General features: G+C 31.9%; 3 protein-coding genes across 3 annotated transcripts; all 3 read left to right on the forward strand.

The window, feature by feature from the left end:
• Positions 1-2,592: 2,592 nt before the first annotated feature.
• Positions 2,593-5,586, forward strand: LOC141659731 (uncharacterized). The gene is made up of 4 exons (XM_074466660.1): positions 2,593-3,446; positions 3,510-3,739; positions 3,809-4,206; positions 4,879-5,586. The coding sequence occupies exons 1-4, from the start codon at positions 2,593-2,595 to the stop codon at positions 5,584-5,586; spliced, it is 2,190 nt and encodes a 729-aa protein (XP_074322761.1).
• Positions 5,587-5,832: 246 nt separating this feature from the next.
• Positions 5,833-6,333, forward strand: LOC141659732 (secreted RxLR effector protein 161-like). Its single transcript, XM_074466661.1, has 2 exons — positions 5,833-6,127; positions 6,182-6,333. The coding sequence occupies exons 1-2, from the start codon at positions 5,833-5,835 to the stop codon at positions 6,331-6,333; spliced, it is 447 nt and encodes a 148-aa protein (XP_074322762.1).
• A 7,530-nt stretch (positions 6,334-13,863) lies between these two features.
• On the forward strand, positions 13,864-15,141 carry LOC141659733 (uncharacterized). The gene has a single exon (XM_074466662.1). The coding sequence runs from the start codon at positions 13,864-13,866 to the stop codon at positions 15,139-15,141; it is 1,278 nt and encodes a 425-aa protein (XP_074322763.1).
• The last annotated feature ends 232 nt before the right edge of the window (positions 15,142-15,373 follow it).

A 15,373-nucleotide genomic window follows, 5' to 3' on the forward strand; every position in this document is an offset into this window, starting at 1 on the left:
TCACCAAAAGGACATATGGGCTTTTTTGAAACTCGATGTCAGTAATGGAAGGGTAAATGACTAATTGTTAATTAGCTCAATACAATATTATTTTAATCTCTTTAGAAATAAATTGAATAGTCCTCTAAGTTTGCAAAGTTGTTTAATTAAAACTTGAATATCTTTTTTTTCACAAACAAAATGAAGAATTGCCAGCCCTGACAAACCCCCGAACTGTTTGTAGTTCTTGCATATTTTTGGCTATGGTTGCTTAATTACTGACCGGAAATGAAATTAGACTTTGCCAGGGAGTTTTTGTTAACTTTGTGATTGTATTAGACTTTGACATGTTTAGAATTTAAATTGGAAGCCGAACATGGCTGAAAAATGAAAAATCAGAATCTGGCTATTCTGGAAATACAAACTTTACGACGGTTGTTTATCACATATTCCGTCGTAAGTTACTAATTTACGACGTATAGTTGTGTCGTAAATTTGTGTTTTATTTTATCAAAGATGGATCTCGTAAGAAAATATACGACGTTTCTTTCATCGTAAGTAACTAACATACAACATTATTATTCGTCGTATGTTGATAACTTACGACGGAATATTCCGTCGTAAGTAGATTTATTATTTTATTGAGAATGTGGGCCCCTGCTTCCCAACTTCCGACGCAATTTATTTTGTGACGAAAAATTGAACTTACTGCTTGAGCAAAAATGACGATTTTTTTCCGTCTTAAATGCCTCAATTGCGACGATTTTAGTTAAAAAAAGGCCTTATTTCTTGTAGTGATATTCTACCTAGTGACTTGAAAATGTGTTGTACTGTGCTGCTGGTGGCACTTTTTTGTTGCCAAGTAGTCCAATTAAGTTCACATTTCTTTGTTTTTCGTTATTTTTTTCATCTTATTTGATTACTTTTGGTATTATATTTATTATATTGGTATAGGTACGGGCCCTTATCTCGAAATTGACTAAAGAAAAATCCGCTGCACTTCCGCAGGGTAAGAAACTTCGTTAGGAATTGGTGAGAATAACAACTCAACTAAGTTTTCTAACCTTTAATGTATTCGTTCTATAGGCTATCTTCATGCAATACCTTTATGTAATCGGAGAAGTGGAAATCTCAAATTATAGGAGATTACTTAAAAATGATGGTAGAGGTGTTGCAGCGGCACTAAATGAGACAGTTTGTTTTTTCTGACAAGTGCGCTGGGTTAACTGTAAGTCACTTTCTGGTTGATGTTTTCTTTCTAATTTTTTGATGATGGAGCAATACATTTTCCCAGCCGTGTATGTCGGTTTTTCTACTTATATCATTTGGTTTAATATAAGTAGTCTTCTAATATATATGATTTTCTTTTAATTTGTCTGTAAATGATTTCATTTACAATGTTATTTATAAGTTCACATCCATAATTGCAGATATAAGGTAAGTATTATCTTAGAACTAATCTCCTTGGTGAGGGAGCTAAGTGGCGTCGAACTTATGGGCAGGAGATATATTCTCCATTTTTATTAGCTTTCACTGAACATGTGAGATACATATAAATATATCATGTTCTCCTTTTTACAAATATCTATGCAATTAATTGATGATTCACATGTATGCATGATGGAGATATCTCCTGTGAACAGTTAAAGTTTGCATGCTTAGTATATTTGATTATTTCAGTGCCCTGCGGATTTGGAACTGTGCTTTTAGGCGTTGCATTTTTGCACAATACCAGAGAGCCACCCCCATCTCCTTCAGATTCTTGATACTACCAAGTATGCGCAAATAGTCTGATTACTCCCTAACTTACTAAATATGTGCAATTAGTCTGATTACTCCTTAACCTACTTTGATATGTTTTTGTTATGAATCAGATTTCTCGCGAGGATAGATATTTATAAGAAAAGGTGGTGAGACAGAGAAAAATGATTAAGGGCTTTGAACTTCTTAGCATCTTCCCTCCCATCAAGCTTTGATTAGTAATTGTTTTTTTTATTTGACTTACTAGGGTTTTGTATTCATTTAGGTAATTAAAATTTTACCTTTATTTTTGTTTATTTTTTCGGTCGAGTTGGGTAATTGAGTTGACTTGTGTACTAATTGTTAAGGGGTTTTCACCGACTGGGTGTTTGAATTGGGTTCGAATGTGCCCTATTTGGAATATCTTTTGCAGGTCAGAGTTGTTTAAGTACTTTTATATTGAAGCTATTGTTTATCAGGGCGTTCATCAGCTATCAAGGAGATTTGTTTCTTCTGTATTTTCATTTTTTTGTTCTATCTGTGCGTGCGTGTTTGTTTATGACTCTATGTTGTTTGATTGGATTTGATTTTAATACTGTTAGAAGTAATGTGTTTTTTAAAGACGTAGTTATCCTATATAAATCTGCTTTTAATATCCAGGAAAATGAAACACTTCTTTCCCTGGTGGTTATGTAACTCAACAGCCACAACCTTGTAGTATATAAGGTTGTTATCTAATGAAATAACATATACTCTTCCAGTACCTTTTTCTCTTATATAATTCATGATATGTTTAACAAATTGGTATCAGAGCTAGATTCGATTAGAAACTGGGCGTAAAGAACAGCAGTAGGGGGAAACAACACGTCAACAATGGCTGCAACAAATCAAGGTGTGAATATTCAACAACCTACAATGCCCATTTTTAATGGTGAAAACTATGATTATTGGAGTTTGAAGATGAAAACACTTTTCCAATCTCAAGACTTGTGGGATTTAGTGGAAAGTGGATATGATGAATCAACAAATTTAATAAATGATCAGAAGGAGGCCTTAAAGGAGACTAAAAAGAAAGATGCAAATGCCCTCTTCTTTATTCAACAAGCTATATCAGAGAGCTTGATTCCCAGAACTATGAGGGTTGCAACGGCAAAAGAAGCTTGGGAAGTTTTGCAAGAAAAATTCCAAGGAAATTCCAATGTAAGATCTATTAAGCTACAATCCCTCAGGAGAGATTTTGAGAACTTGAATATGAATGAGTTTGAAAGTTTGAAGGATTATTTTTCAAAAATAAATGAAATTGTCAATCAAATGGCTTTGTACGGTGAAGTGGTTACCGATAAGAAAGTTGTTGAAAAAATTCTGATTAGCTTGACTGATAAATATGATGCTATGGTGTCCATTATTGAAGAAACCAAAGATATTAACAAATTAAAATCTGGTGAGTTGATGGCATCAATACAGTCCCATGAACAAAGATCGATGAGACACTCCGAAAAATCCATTGAAAGTGCTTTGCAATGTAAGCTCAACTTAAACAAAAAGGAATCACCGTCTCAGAGTTATAATGGAGGAGTATCATCAAGATGTGGCATGTTCAATAGAGGAAGAGGAAGAGGCCAAAGAGGAAGAGGAAAAAGTAATTATAACAGATGTTTAGGTGATGCAAGTCAAACAAACAAGTGTGAAATATGCAAACGAAGTAGCCATACGGAGAATGATTGCTGGTTCAAAGGGAAGCCTCAATGTCATCATTGTAAGAAATTTGGACATTTGTGAAAAGATTGCAGGTTCAAAAATCAGCAGCAAGTGAATGTATCTGAAGAAAAAGAAGATGGATATGCAGTCTTTTATGCAAATTGTCAGGTCACAAATGAGAAAAGTAGCACTACTTGGTTATTGCAAAGCCGGTGTAGCAATCACATGACCGGAGACAACACAATATTTACAATGATTGATAAAAGTATTACCGCTGAAGTGAAAATGGGAAATGGCATATTGGTTCAAGCAAGAGGCAATGGTACGATATGTATTCAAACAAAAGATGGCATACGATAAATTAATGATGTTTTATTAGTCCCTGATTTAGATCAGAAACTACTTAGTGTTGGTCAGCTCAGAGAAAATGGATATGCTGCTTATTTTGAGGATGGTACTTGCACAATTTATGACACAAATAAAGGCAGAAAATTGGTTGCAAAAATACAGATGAAAAGGGGCAGAAGTTTTCAGCTAATGTTCAATTATGATGCTGATTTGGCCTTAAAAGCACACCTGAAAGAGGAATCCTTGCTTTGGCATAAAAGGCTTGGACACATACATTCTCAAGGGCTGAAGGAACTGAAAAATATGGTATATGGGCTGCCTCAAGTTGAAGATAACAATGAAGTGTGTGAAGGGTGTGCAATGGGAAAGCACCATAGAAATTCTTTTGCAAAAGGAGGATCATGGAGAGCTGGGGGACTGCTAGAGCTTGTTCACACTTACGTGTGGACCAATGAGGACTCCTTCACTTGCTGAAAATAGGTACTTTGTTTTATTTATTGATGATTACTCAAGAATGACGTGGGTTTATTTTATGAAATATAAGTCTGAGGTTTTAGCATTTTCAAAAAATTTAAGAAATTTGTAGAAAAATAAAGTGGTTGTTACATAAAAGTTTTGAGAAGCGATAGGGGTAAAGAATATACCTCTAGAGAATTTAATAAATTTTGTGAAGATGAAGGAATTGATAGACAACTCACGGTTGGTTACTCACCTCTACAAAATAGAGTTTCTGAAAGAAAGAACCAAACTGTAGTGAATATGGCCAAATCAATGTTAAAGGAGAAAGGGTTGCCAAATTCATTCTGGGCTGAAGCAATTTATACTGATGTGTACTTAATTAACAGATGTCCAACTAAGGCAGTTAAAGAAATGACTCCATTAGAAGCAAGGTGCAGAAAGAAGCCTTCAGTAATCCATTTAAAGATATTTGGTTGTATTTGATATGCACATATTCTGAAAGAAAAAAGACATAAACTGGAAGACACGAGTGAAAAATGCATTCTTCTCGGTTACAGCTCAAAATCAAAAAGATATAGGTTGTATAGTTTAAAGAAGAAATCAATAATCATAAGTAGAGATGTGTTGTTTGATGAAGGAGCTAGCTGGAATTAGGAGAAAGAAGCATGTCAAAATCAAAATATTACATTTGAAGCAGAAGCTCAAAATGAAGACAAAAATAATGATCAGTCATCACTAGCATCATCACCATCTGATCCATCTTCACCTACTGATCCATCATCACCTTCAAGTGATAGTGCAAGATCGTCAAGTTCAGGTAGTACTCCGCTGAAAATGAGGTCTCTTGCTGATATTTATGAGTCGTATAATTTTTGTATGACTGAACCAACGAGTTTTGAGGAGGCAATTAGAGAAGATGTTTGGAAGAAGGCAATGGAAGACGAGTTTCACATGATTGAAAAAAATAAGACATGGCAACTCGTTGAAAGACCGAAAAATAAAGAGGTTGTGGGCGTGAATTGGATTTATAGAATAAAGCACAAGTCAGATGGTTCTTGGTTAAAAAATAAAGCGCGTCTAGTGGCCAAAGGATATTCACAACATAAAGGATGGAAATTATATAAACTCGAAAAGACATTTGCACCAGTAGCTCGAAAAGACACAATCAGAACTCTCATTGCTCTTGCAGCTCAAAAAGGATGGAAATTATATAAACTTGACGTGAAATCAGCCTTCTTGAACGGAGATTTAGAAGAGGAAATCTATGTAGATCAGCCAGATGGTTTTGTCATTAAAGGACAAGAAGGAAAAGTTTATAAGTTGAAAAAGGCGTTGTACGGGTTAAAGCAGGCACCTCGTTAATGGTACCCATATCGACAACTACTTCCTGGAAAATGGATTTGTTAAAAGTAAGAGTGAGCCAACTCTCTATGTGAAGAAGCAAGGTATGTCAATTCTTATCGTTGCAATTTATGTTGATGATCTGATTTTTACTAGCAATGATGAGCATATGATAAATCAGTTCAAAAGTGATATGATGAAGAAGTATGAAATGAGTGATACGTTGAAATGATGTTAAAAAGGTTTAATATGTATGGTTGCAAAGCAATGGCAACACCTCTTGCATCAAATGAAAAATTGATGAAAGATGACGGTGGAAGAAAAGTAGATAGGACTTTGTATAGAAGCATTGTTGGAAGTTTAATGTATCTTACGGCAACTAGGCCGGACATTATGTTTGCTTCTAGTTTGTTGTCCAGATATATGCAAGATCCTAGCGAGGTTCACCTTGGAGCAGCCAAACGAGTTCTTCGTTACATAAAAGGAACTGTGGCATATGGAATCAAATATTTTAAAGGTGAAGAGCTAAAATTAATTGGTTTTTGTGACAGTGATTGGGCAGGTTCCTGAGATGACATGAAGAGCACAACAGGCTTTGTGTTTTCATTTGATTCAGGAGCATTTTCATGGCAATCAAAGAAGCAATATTCAGTTGCACAGTCATCCGTAGAAGCTAAGTACGTAGCTGTTGCAGTGGCAACATCACAAGCTATTTGGTTGAGAAGAATTCTGGAGGATATTGATGAGAGGCAAAGAAACGCAACATAGATGCTATGTGACAATAAGTCAGCCATATCTATGGCAAAGAATCCTATCTACAATAGTCGTACAAGGCACATTGCTGTGAAACATCACTTCATTCGTGAGAAGATCGAGGAAAATGAGATAAAATTAGTGTACTGCAAGTCTGAGGGGCAAGTTGCTGATATATTCACAAAGGCACTTCCAAAAGAGAAGTTTCAGATGCTGCGTAATCTGCTGGGAGTTCAGGAACAACACATTAGGAGGGAGTGTTAGAAGTAATGTGTTTTTTAAAGATGTAGTTATCCTATATAAATCTGCTTTTAATATCCAGGAAAATGAAACACTTCTTTCCCTGGTGGTTATGTAACTCAACAGCCACAACCTTGTAGTATATATGGTTGTTATCTAATGAAATAATATATACTCTTCCAGTACCTTTTTCTCTTATATAATTCATGATATGTTTAACAAATACAATATTACTACAATATCTGAGACACTCTAATGCTTTTGACTAGAATATCATAATATATCGACTCTGAACTTTGGAGTTTCTCTTAGTTTCTTTTGTTTAGAACAGTTTAGGAGAAAACTTCCATGTCTCCGTCAATTATAAATTTTGTAGCAATATTCATTTTAAAAGCATAATTTTCTTCCTTCAGCCATACTTTTATCCGAGGCAAACCATAAGCTATCACTCATATGAGGTTATTTAAGGTTTCAAAGTTGAATTTCAAACTTATTTAATCTACTCGGTAGTATATGAGCTTTGTCCTTACAGTTATCTCTTAATCTTTTTTCATTATAAAGGGAAATCGAAACACAATGCCTGTTTCAAGAGTTTCCCTACAATCCCCTAATGGGGCTGCTCGGGGTCAGGTTTGACTATGTCTTACCTACTCAGAATTAAATAAAATATGTTTATACAAGCTGTACCATTTTAGTTTAATTATATGGAGTAAAGTAAGTGTAATATATATTAATAATTAACAGGCTCATGACATTCACAATAAAGAGCTACTCAGAAGATGGGTCAGCCTGAGGAGAAGGTAGAGCTGATATTTTGCTGAATTATATTCATGTGACTTGTTTATAAACTTAACATACCTCTGATTCTTGGAAACAAAAATAATATTAAAGCATATAAAGAAGCCTATATACATTAATTCAAATCTATGTTAACGCATAATATGGGCCACCTAGACACTTCATTTTGTATAAAGTTGTAACTAATATCTTTATAATATTTATATTACATATTACACAATTATGTTGCACAAACTTTATCTAGCAACTATTGTGCAACTAAAGTGAATTTGATAGATTGTAATGGATGATAGAATCTTATTATATAATTTTCCATATGTAAATATGATTGCTGCATTGCTCCTTTATTCATGCTAGTCTCACTGTGTTGGTAAGTAGTATATTAACTACAGTTGTATAATATCATGGATATTTCCACCAGTTGTCTGTACATATAATTCTTATTAAAATAGGAAAAGAAGAAAATCTATTTATGCTAAGCTTAATTTGATTTTAACTTTCAAGCATATATCTTGGAAATGTAAAACTGATCTGGTTTCAATGCTTATGAGTCATGAATAAGTTCTTTAGCCTGGAATTATTTTTTTTTGTCAGTTTTAGCCTGGAATTGCTGGTTACTTTATTTTAGCATCTTTTTATTTTTTATTTTTTTATAATGTTTTTTCTGGTCGTTAATTTTATCTTCACTTAGTTTTTATACAAATTTCTCAGGTTTATAATATGATGGTAACAATGGTATCAAAAAATATTGGTCAAAATGATAAAACAGCTAGAGACGAAGTTGAAATTTCCAAGGCTGCGGACAGTTCTAACAATAGGAAAATAGTTATCTCAAGTTATTTCTTTTTTGTTCTTAGAACTGAGGTAACTGTGTACCATGTCTTATTGGCTATGCTTTATTGGTTCTCTATTTGGATGGATAACTACAACTCATTGACACAAGTAGCTACTAAGTCCAGTCCTCAGTTTGGTGCGCATTTGGTCATTATAGAATTAATTGCAATCTTTAAGTGATGGACTTGTTCCCAAATCATAATACATTTCTTTTCTAAGGATCTGATGAAAGCTAACTGTACTGGATTTACCCTTGGTTATAAGATATAGCTTTATTTGATACACTACAACAAAATAGGCCAATTACGATGGTCAGCTTACGACGGAATAAAGTGTGCGCCCAACTTATGATGAAAAAAAGTAAAACGTCGTAATTGTTTATGATGAAACACAAAACCGTCGTAAGTTTAGTATTTTATTAATAGAATTTTTCACGGCACAATTAAACAAAAATGAAAATTATTTGAAGTTGCGACGATTTAAACATGTCATCGTAAGTTAATTATTTTTATTAAAATTTGAACTTGAAATTGAAAAAAAAATATTTAATAAAAATTTACAACGAAATATGTGCGATGGAAAAAATCGGATCGTCAAATTTACGACATAAATTAAAATTCGTCGTAAGTTATCAAAGAGGGAAATTTAACTTTTTTCCCAAATTTTTGGTGGGGAAAATATTGAACATCCAATTTACGACGGAAATTAAAATTCGTCGTAAGTTATTCAAGATGGAAATTTAACTTTTTCCCTAAACTTTTGGCGGTAAATTTGACTTTTCTCAATTTTTTTGCAGATAATAATTCATGACGGGTTCTGTCGTAAATTAGCACATGATTTTTTATAATTTCAATTTTTAAGAAATATTATTTCATGATCCAACCATATTAATGTCAACATTAATTTGTTTGGGTGACATTTCAAGAATTTCAGTAAAAAATTAAATATTTTGATAAAATAATTTAATATGAAACATTGATTATATCACTAATATATATATATAATCATCCATACGGTTGGATCGTTCGAAAATATTTTTAAAATAATCGTAACACCAATTTAGGAATAAACACTAGATAACAGTACTATTCCAACTGATGCTTCACTAGTAAATTGGCAAATGAGATAAAATTATTTTGACATTTAATTTTTGTAATATCATTAATATATATCAATTGAAATCCATATAGTTGTATCGTTCAAAAATATTTTTAAAATAATCGAAACACCAATTTAGAATTAAACACTAGTTAGTTGTACTAGTCAAACTAATGCTTGACTGTTAAAATGAGAAACCAACTAAATATTTTTAAAATATTCGCAACATGAGCTCAAGATTAAACACTAGTTATTTATACTAGTCAAACTCATGTTTGACTGTTAAAATGACAAACAAAATAAAATTAATTTGATATGAAATTTTGGGTATATCACTAATATATATATATATATATCTATTTACATCCATACGGTTGGATCGTTCAAAAATATTTTTAAAATAATCGAAACACTAATTCAGGATTAAACACTAGTTAGCTGTAATAGACAAACTCATGTTTGACTGTTAAAATGGCAGACCAACTAAAATTATTTTGATATTAAATTTTTGTTATATAACTAATATATATCTATTGACATCCATACGGTTAGATCGTTTAAAAATATTTTTAAAATAATCGAAACATCAACTCAGGATTAAACACTAGTTAGCTATACTAGTCAAACTCATGTTTGACTGTTAAAATGGCAAACCAAATAAAATTATTTTGATATGAAATTTTGGGTATATCACTAATATATATATATCTATTTACATCCATATAGTTGGATCATTCAAAAATAATTTTAAAATAATCGAAACAATAATTCAGGATTAAACACTAGTTAGCTATAATACACAAACTCATGTTTGACTGTTAAAATGGCAAACTAACTAAAATTATTTTGATATTAAATTTTGGTTATATAACTAATATATATATATATATCTATTGACATCCATACGGTTGGATCATTTAAAAATATTTTTAAAATAATCGAAACATCAACTCAGGATTAAACACTAGTTAGCTATACTAGTCAAATTAATGTTTGACTGTTAATATCGCAAACCAAATAAAATTATTTTGATATGAAATTTTGGGTATATCACTAATATATATACCTATTTACATCCATACGGCTGGATCGTTCAAAAGTATTTTTTAAATAATCGAAACACCATATCAAGATTAAACACTAGTTAGCTATACTAGTCAAACTCATACTTGACTGTTAAAATGGCAAACCAAATAAAATTATTTTAATATGAAATTTTGGGTATATCACTAATATATATATCTATTTACATCCATACGGTAGGATCGTTGAAAAATATATTTAAAATTATCGAAACAACAATTCATGACTAAACACTAATTAGTTGTATTAGTCAAACTCATGTTTAAGTGTTAAAATGACAAACCAAGTAAAATTATTTTGATATGAAATTTTGGGTATATCACTAATATATATATATATATATATTTACATACCTCTAGTTGGATCGTTGAAAATATTTTTAAAATTATCACAACACCAATTCAGGATTAAACAGTAGATAGTTGTACTAGTCAAAATGATACTTGACCGTTAAAATGACAAACCAAATAAAAATATTTTGATACAAAATTTTGGTTATATCACTAGTATATATATCTATTGACATCCATATGGTTGGATCGTTGAAAAATATTTTTAAATTAATCAAAACACAAATTCAGGATTAAACACTAGTTAATTGTACAAGTTAAACTGATGGAGCATATTTTAAGATTTTATATATAATTTTCTGAAAAGTGTTATTAATCATTTAATTTTAAAATGTCCTCCTTTAATTACGGAAGATTAGTGATTTAAAAATTTTAAAATTGTCTAAAGATGGCAAAACTTTTAGAATTTTGGTTTTGTTTTAACCTAATTTTTAAATAATTTTTATAGAGTTAAAGTTAATCGATTAAGTAATCACCATGTTAAAATAATATTCTTTTAAGGTCACAAAATAATGGACACATTATATTTTTACCCTCAATAAAATAATATTTTCGTTATAACAATATTTTTCCCTATCATTTTAAATACTTTTAAATGTTCTAAAATGTTATGAATATATATGCTTACCAATATAATTATCATAAAGTCATATCATTTAAAATTTCAAATGAACAAAATTAAGAATTTAATTTAAGTTTTTTTAAAAAAAATTATAATATTAAAAAAATGTAGGTAATCCGTGCGGGTTTTAAGCTAGTATATATAATTTCTTAAAACATTAAACAAAGAAAACAATGTGAAGTCGACCATATTGGAACAGAATAGAAAATAGGGTTGAGTAGAGCTTGAGACCTAAATTTTAAGTATGTGGCCGCCGATTCAATCGCTTGCTGCTTGCAAAGTATATCGAAGATTCAACCGCTGTTATATATATCAAAGATTTAATCACTGTTAAGTCTAGTTCGATTTTCTTCTAAAGTATCAAAGATTCCAAGATCCAACAGGTATCATTGATTCATTTTTTCATTAAATAATCAGTATTTTGTCTCGGTACTTTGTACTTTGTTCAATTAGAGGCAAGTTTCTTTATTTATATACAGTAATTTGTAATTACTTAATTACTTAATTTGTCTCTGTACTTAATAGTTTATTTTTGATGTTACTTAATTTGTCTCTGTACTTAATACTTTATTGTTGATGTTGAGAAGGGTTCCGATTCTGATTTAGATTCATATGGGTCTGATATTGAGAAAAAGTCTAAAGCTATTGATGCCAAGAAGGCGATAGAAGCGCTACATGCAAATGATGAAATGCTGGTAAACATTAAGGAACAAGATGATGACTTTAGATTGCTCACACCTCAGGTTATTGTTTTTAACTTGCAAATATTATAATTGGCTGGAGTAGTTTTATTTATTGTTCATTTAGTATATTTTTATCATTTATTTTTTGAAATTAGGACCTTCAAGAAGAGGCTCAGCAACCTCCTGATCTTCCTCGTCTATACTGAAACTGGACAACCGGTACTCTCAACTCTGTACTCATTTGTTCTGTACTCTCATAAATTTGCATTTGTTGGCATTGATGTGTCACAACAAAATAAATGCAGGCATCACTAATTATCTATTTTAAACCTATTGTATTATTAATGGAAACCGAATATATAGTATCATCTTTTCTGTGTTGTCTGTTTATATGAATAAAAGAAACTGGTTATGATAAATGAACGAGTTGCCTGGTTTGTATTTAGGATACCACCATTCATATGAATTTCATTACAACATTGTGCGTGCAACCAAAACAATTATGTATGTGAAATTATTTAAAATTATGTTCAGCAATTACAGAGTCAAAATGTTGTTGTTAAGCAGAGGTATATGAAATTATGTATATACATTTTGAGCTTGTCACAATGAAATACAAAGTTTAATACAAATGCAGTGGTGCTGATTGTTAGTCACAAGTTTAATATCAAAGTATAAGTCCTAAATAGCAATCCCCAACAACAATTATATTTTCAGTTATTATGATTTTTACCTTCTAGTCAAATTTTGTTGATGTTTTCACTTGGTCAATAATGCAATTATACCTTATTATACAATTCTTAATTTGAAATATCTGGATCTCGTATTCTAGTCCTCGGTTTTGTCTCAAATTCTATACAATTCCCTTTATGTCAATCCCCTCACTGACCTCAAACATACTCGCAGTTCGAGCGAACGCTGTCATGGAAACCTCGATATCGTGCCTCTCGGAGTTCACATTCGTCTTAATTCTGACAACAAAGAGACACTACAAGAAAAAGAAGTAAAAGCGACCACATAAAAGCGACCGACTATAAATTCCACCGAAATTGGTGGCTTTTAAGGTCAACTTTACCTGTCCATAAAACATAATTAAAAGCGACTGCTGTCGGTGGAATTTAATGAGCGGTCGCTCTTATTCGGTGGAATTTGAAAGCGGTGGCTTTTAGCCGGTGGCTTTTATCAACAAAACCAACCGCCAATATTTAGCGGTCCATTTTATATTTTGAAGAACAGGCGGCAAAATTGCCGCCAGAACAAAGTCTAATTCTGGAAAACTAAAGCGACTGATCGGTCGCTTTTAAATTATTTATCAAAAAAATATTAAATAAGGCCACAAGGGTCATTTTAATAAAAACGACCGTTGTTGGTTGAATTTATAAAAATGACCGATTTTCGTGACTTTTATAAAAACGACCGCTTGTGGTGGAATTTATTCTTTCAGAATTTACAGCCCCTGCCTTATCGTTTCTTCTTTGTTTATGTCCATACTTTCCTCTTCTTTCTATTTTCCTTCCTATTTTCTACCATTTTCCTTTCTCATCAACCTCAACTATCCATTAACTTCAAGTCAAGTAAGTACCTTTCTTAAATTATTTATGTTGTGATTATCATGATTATTGTTTATTGATTTCTCATATACATTAAATATTTATTAACAATTTAAATGAAATATAGTTGTTAATATTTTAAATGTAGTGTTCAAAATAATTAAACAAAAAAAATAATTATTGTACATTGCTTGTCACTAAATATCTTGTACACATAGTGAATTTATTTAAGTATGTTTTGTTAATTAGTATTAAGTTATTTATTATACTATCTATGCACTTTGTAGATGACGTCGGATTGTAGTTGGATGAATCGTCGATTTGATGCAAGTAAAAATATAATGGAAGAGTACAAAATTGGTGTTGATGGTTTCATTAAATTTGCCATTGCAAATACGAATGATTCAAAGGGGAGAATAAGATGTCCATGCAACGAATGTGGAAATTTTTATATAAAAAATCCCGATGATATGATATTATATTTATATCGACATGGCATCATGCCCGCATATACAACATGGTATTTTCATGAGAAGAGTGTTAGATCAAGGGTTGACATTGGGACGAGTTCCATGAATGTTGATAATACGCATGATGATTTTTATGATGCACGTGAAATGCTTGGAGATTTTGCCGAGGCAAATAATAATTTTGAGAATATGCATGAAGAACCGAATGCAACAGCAAAAAGTTTTTACAAGATGCTTGACAGTGCTACTGAACCTCTTTATCCAAATTGTACAAGTTTCACAACATTATCATTTGTGAGTAAGCTACTTAAGTTCAAACATAGACATGGTTGTAGTAATAAGGGATTCGATGAGCTACTTGAACTTATTGGATCGGTGTTGCCTGAAGATCACAAGTTGCCCATGAGATACTATAATGTGAAGAAGTTAGTAAGTGGGTTGAGTATGGGATACGAAAAAATTGATGCTTGTGTGAATGATTGCATGTTATTTTACAAAGAAAATAGTGAGAAAACATATTGTGATATATGTCACGAAGGTCGGTACAAGGCGCAGAAGGATTCTATGAAAATGTTGATTCCGAAGAAGATTTTGAGATATTTCCCTCTTACATTGAGACTACAACGATTATTCATGTCCGAGAAGACTGCCAAATGTATGACATGGTATCATGATAAAGCTGCAGTTGAGGGTCAATTAAGTCATCCAGCTAATGGAGATGAATGGAAACAATTCAATCACAGATTTCCTCGATTTGCAAAAGAAACACAAAATGTCCGAATAGGCCTTGCTAGTGATGGATTTGATCCTTTTCGAGATGCACATGCAAGGGACTATACGGTGTGGCCTGTGATTATTGTTGTTTACAATCTTCCACCATCCATGTGTACAAAAGCTCCATACATGTTTATGCCTCTTCTCATTCCTGGGCCGAATGATCCGACAAAAGACTTTCATGTTTATCTTCGACCACTAATTGATGAATTGAAGATGTTGTGGTGTACCGGGGTGGAAACATATGATAGGGTATCACGTTCAAATTTAACAATGAAAGTAGCATTGATGTGGACAATTAATGACTTTCCAGCAAGATGATCCATTAAGAAGAAGCACAAAGTTTGGACGATGTGAGAGACATTCAGTCACAACTCAACATTCAGGATAAGGGCAAAGATACTTTGTGAGCAAATACAGTTTCCTCTTCCCGGAAAAACTACTAGGCAAAAGCCGAGGGATTATGGCGTGACACATAATTGGACACACTATTCTCCATTTTTTGAGCTACCGTATTAATGAAAATATATTTGTCCGGAGTGGATAACTTTTG

This window comes from Apium graveolens, chromosome 5 (genome assembly GCF_009905375.1).
Source record: "Apium graveolens cultivar Ventura chromosome 5, ASM990537v1, whole genome shotgun sequence".
Classification (NCBI taxonomy): Eukaryota; Viridiplantae; Streptophyta; class Magnoliopsida; order Apiales; family Apiaceae; genus Apium; species Apium graveolens.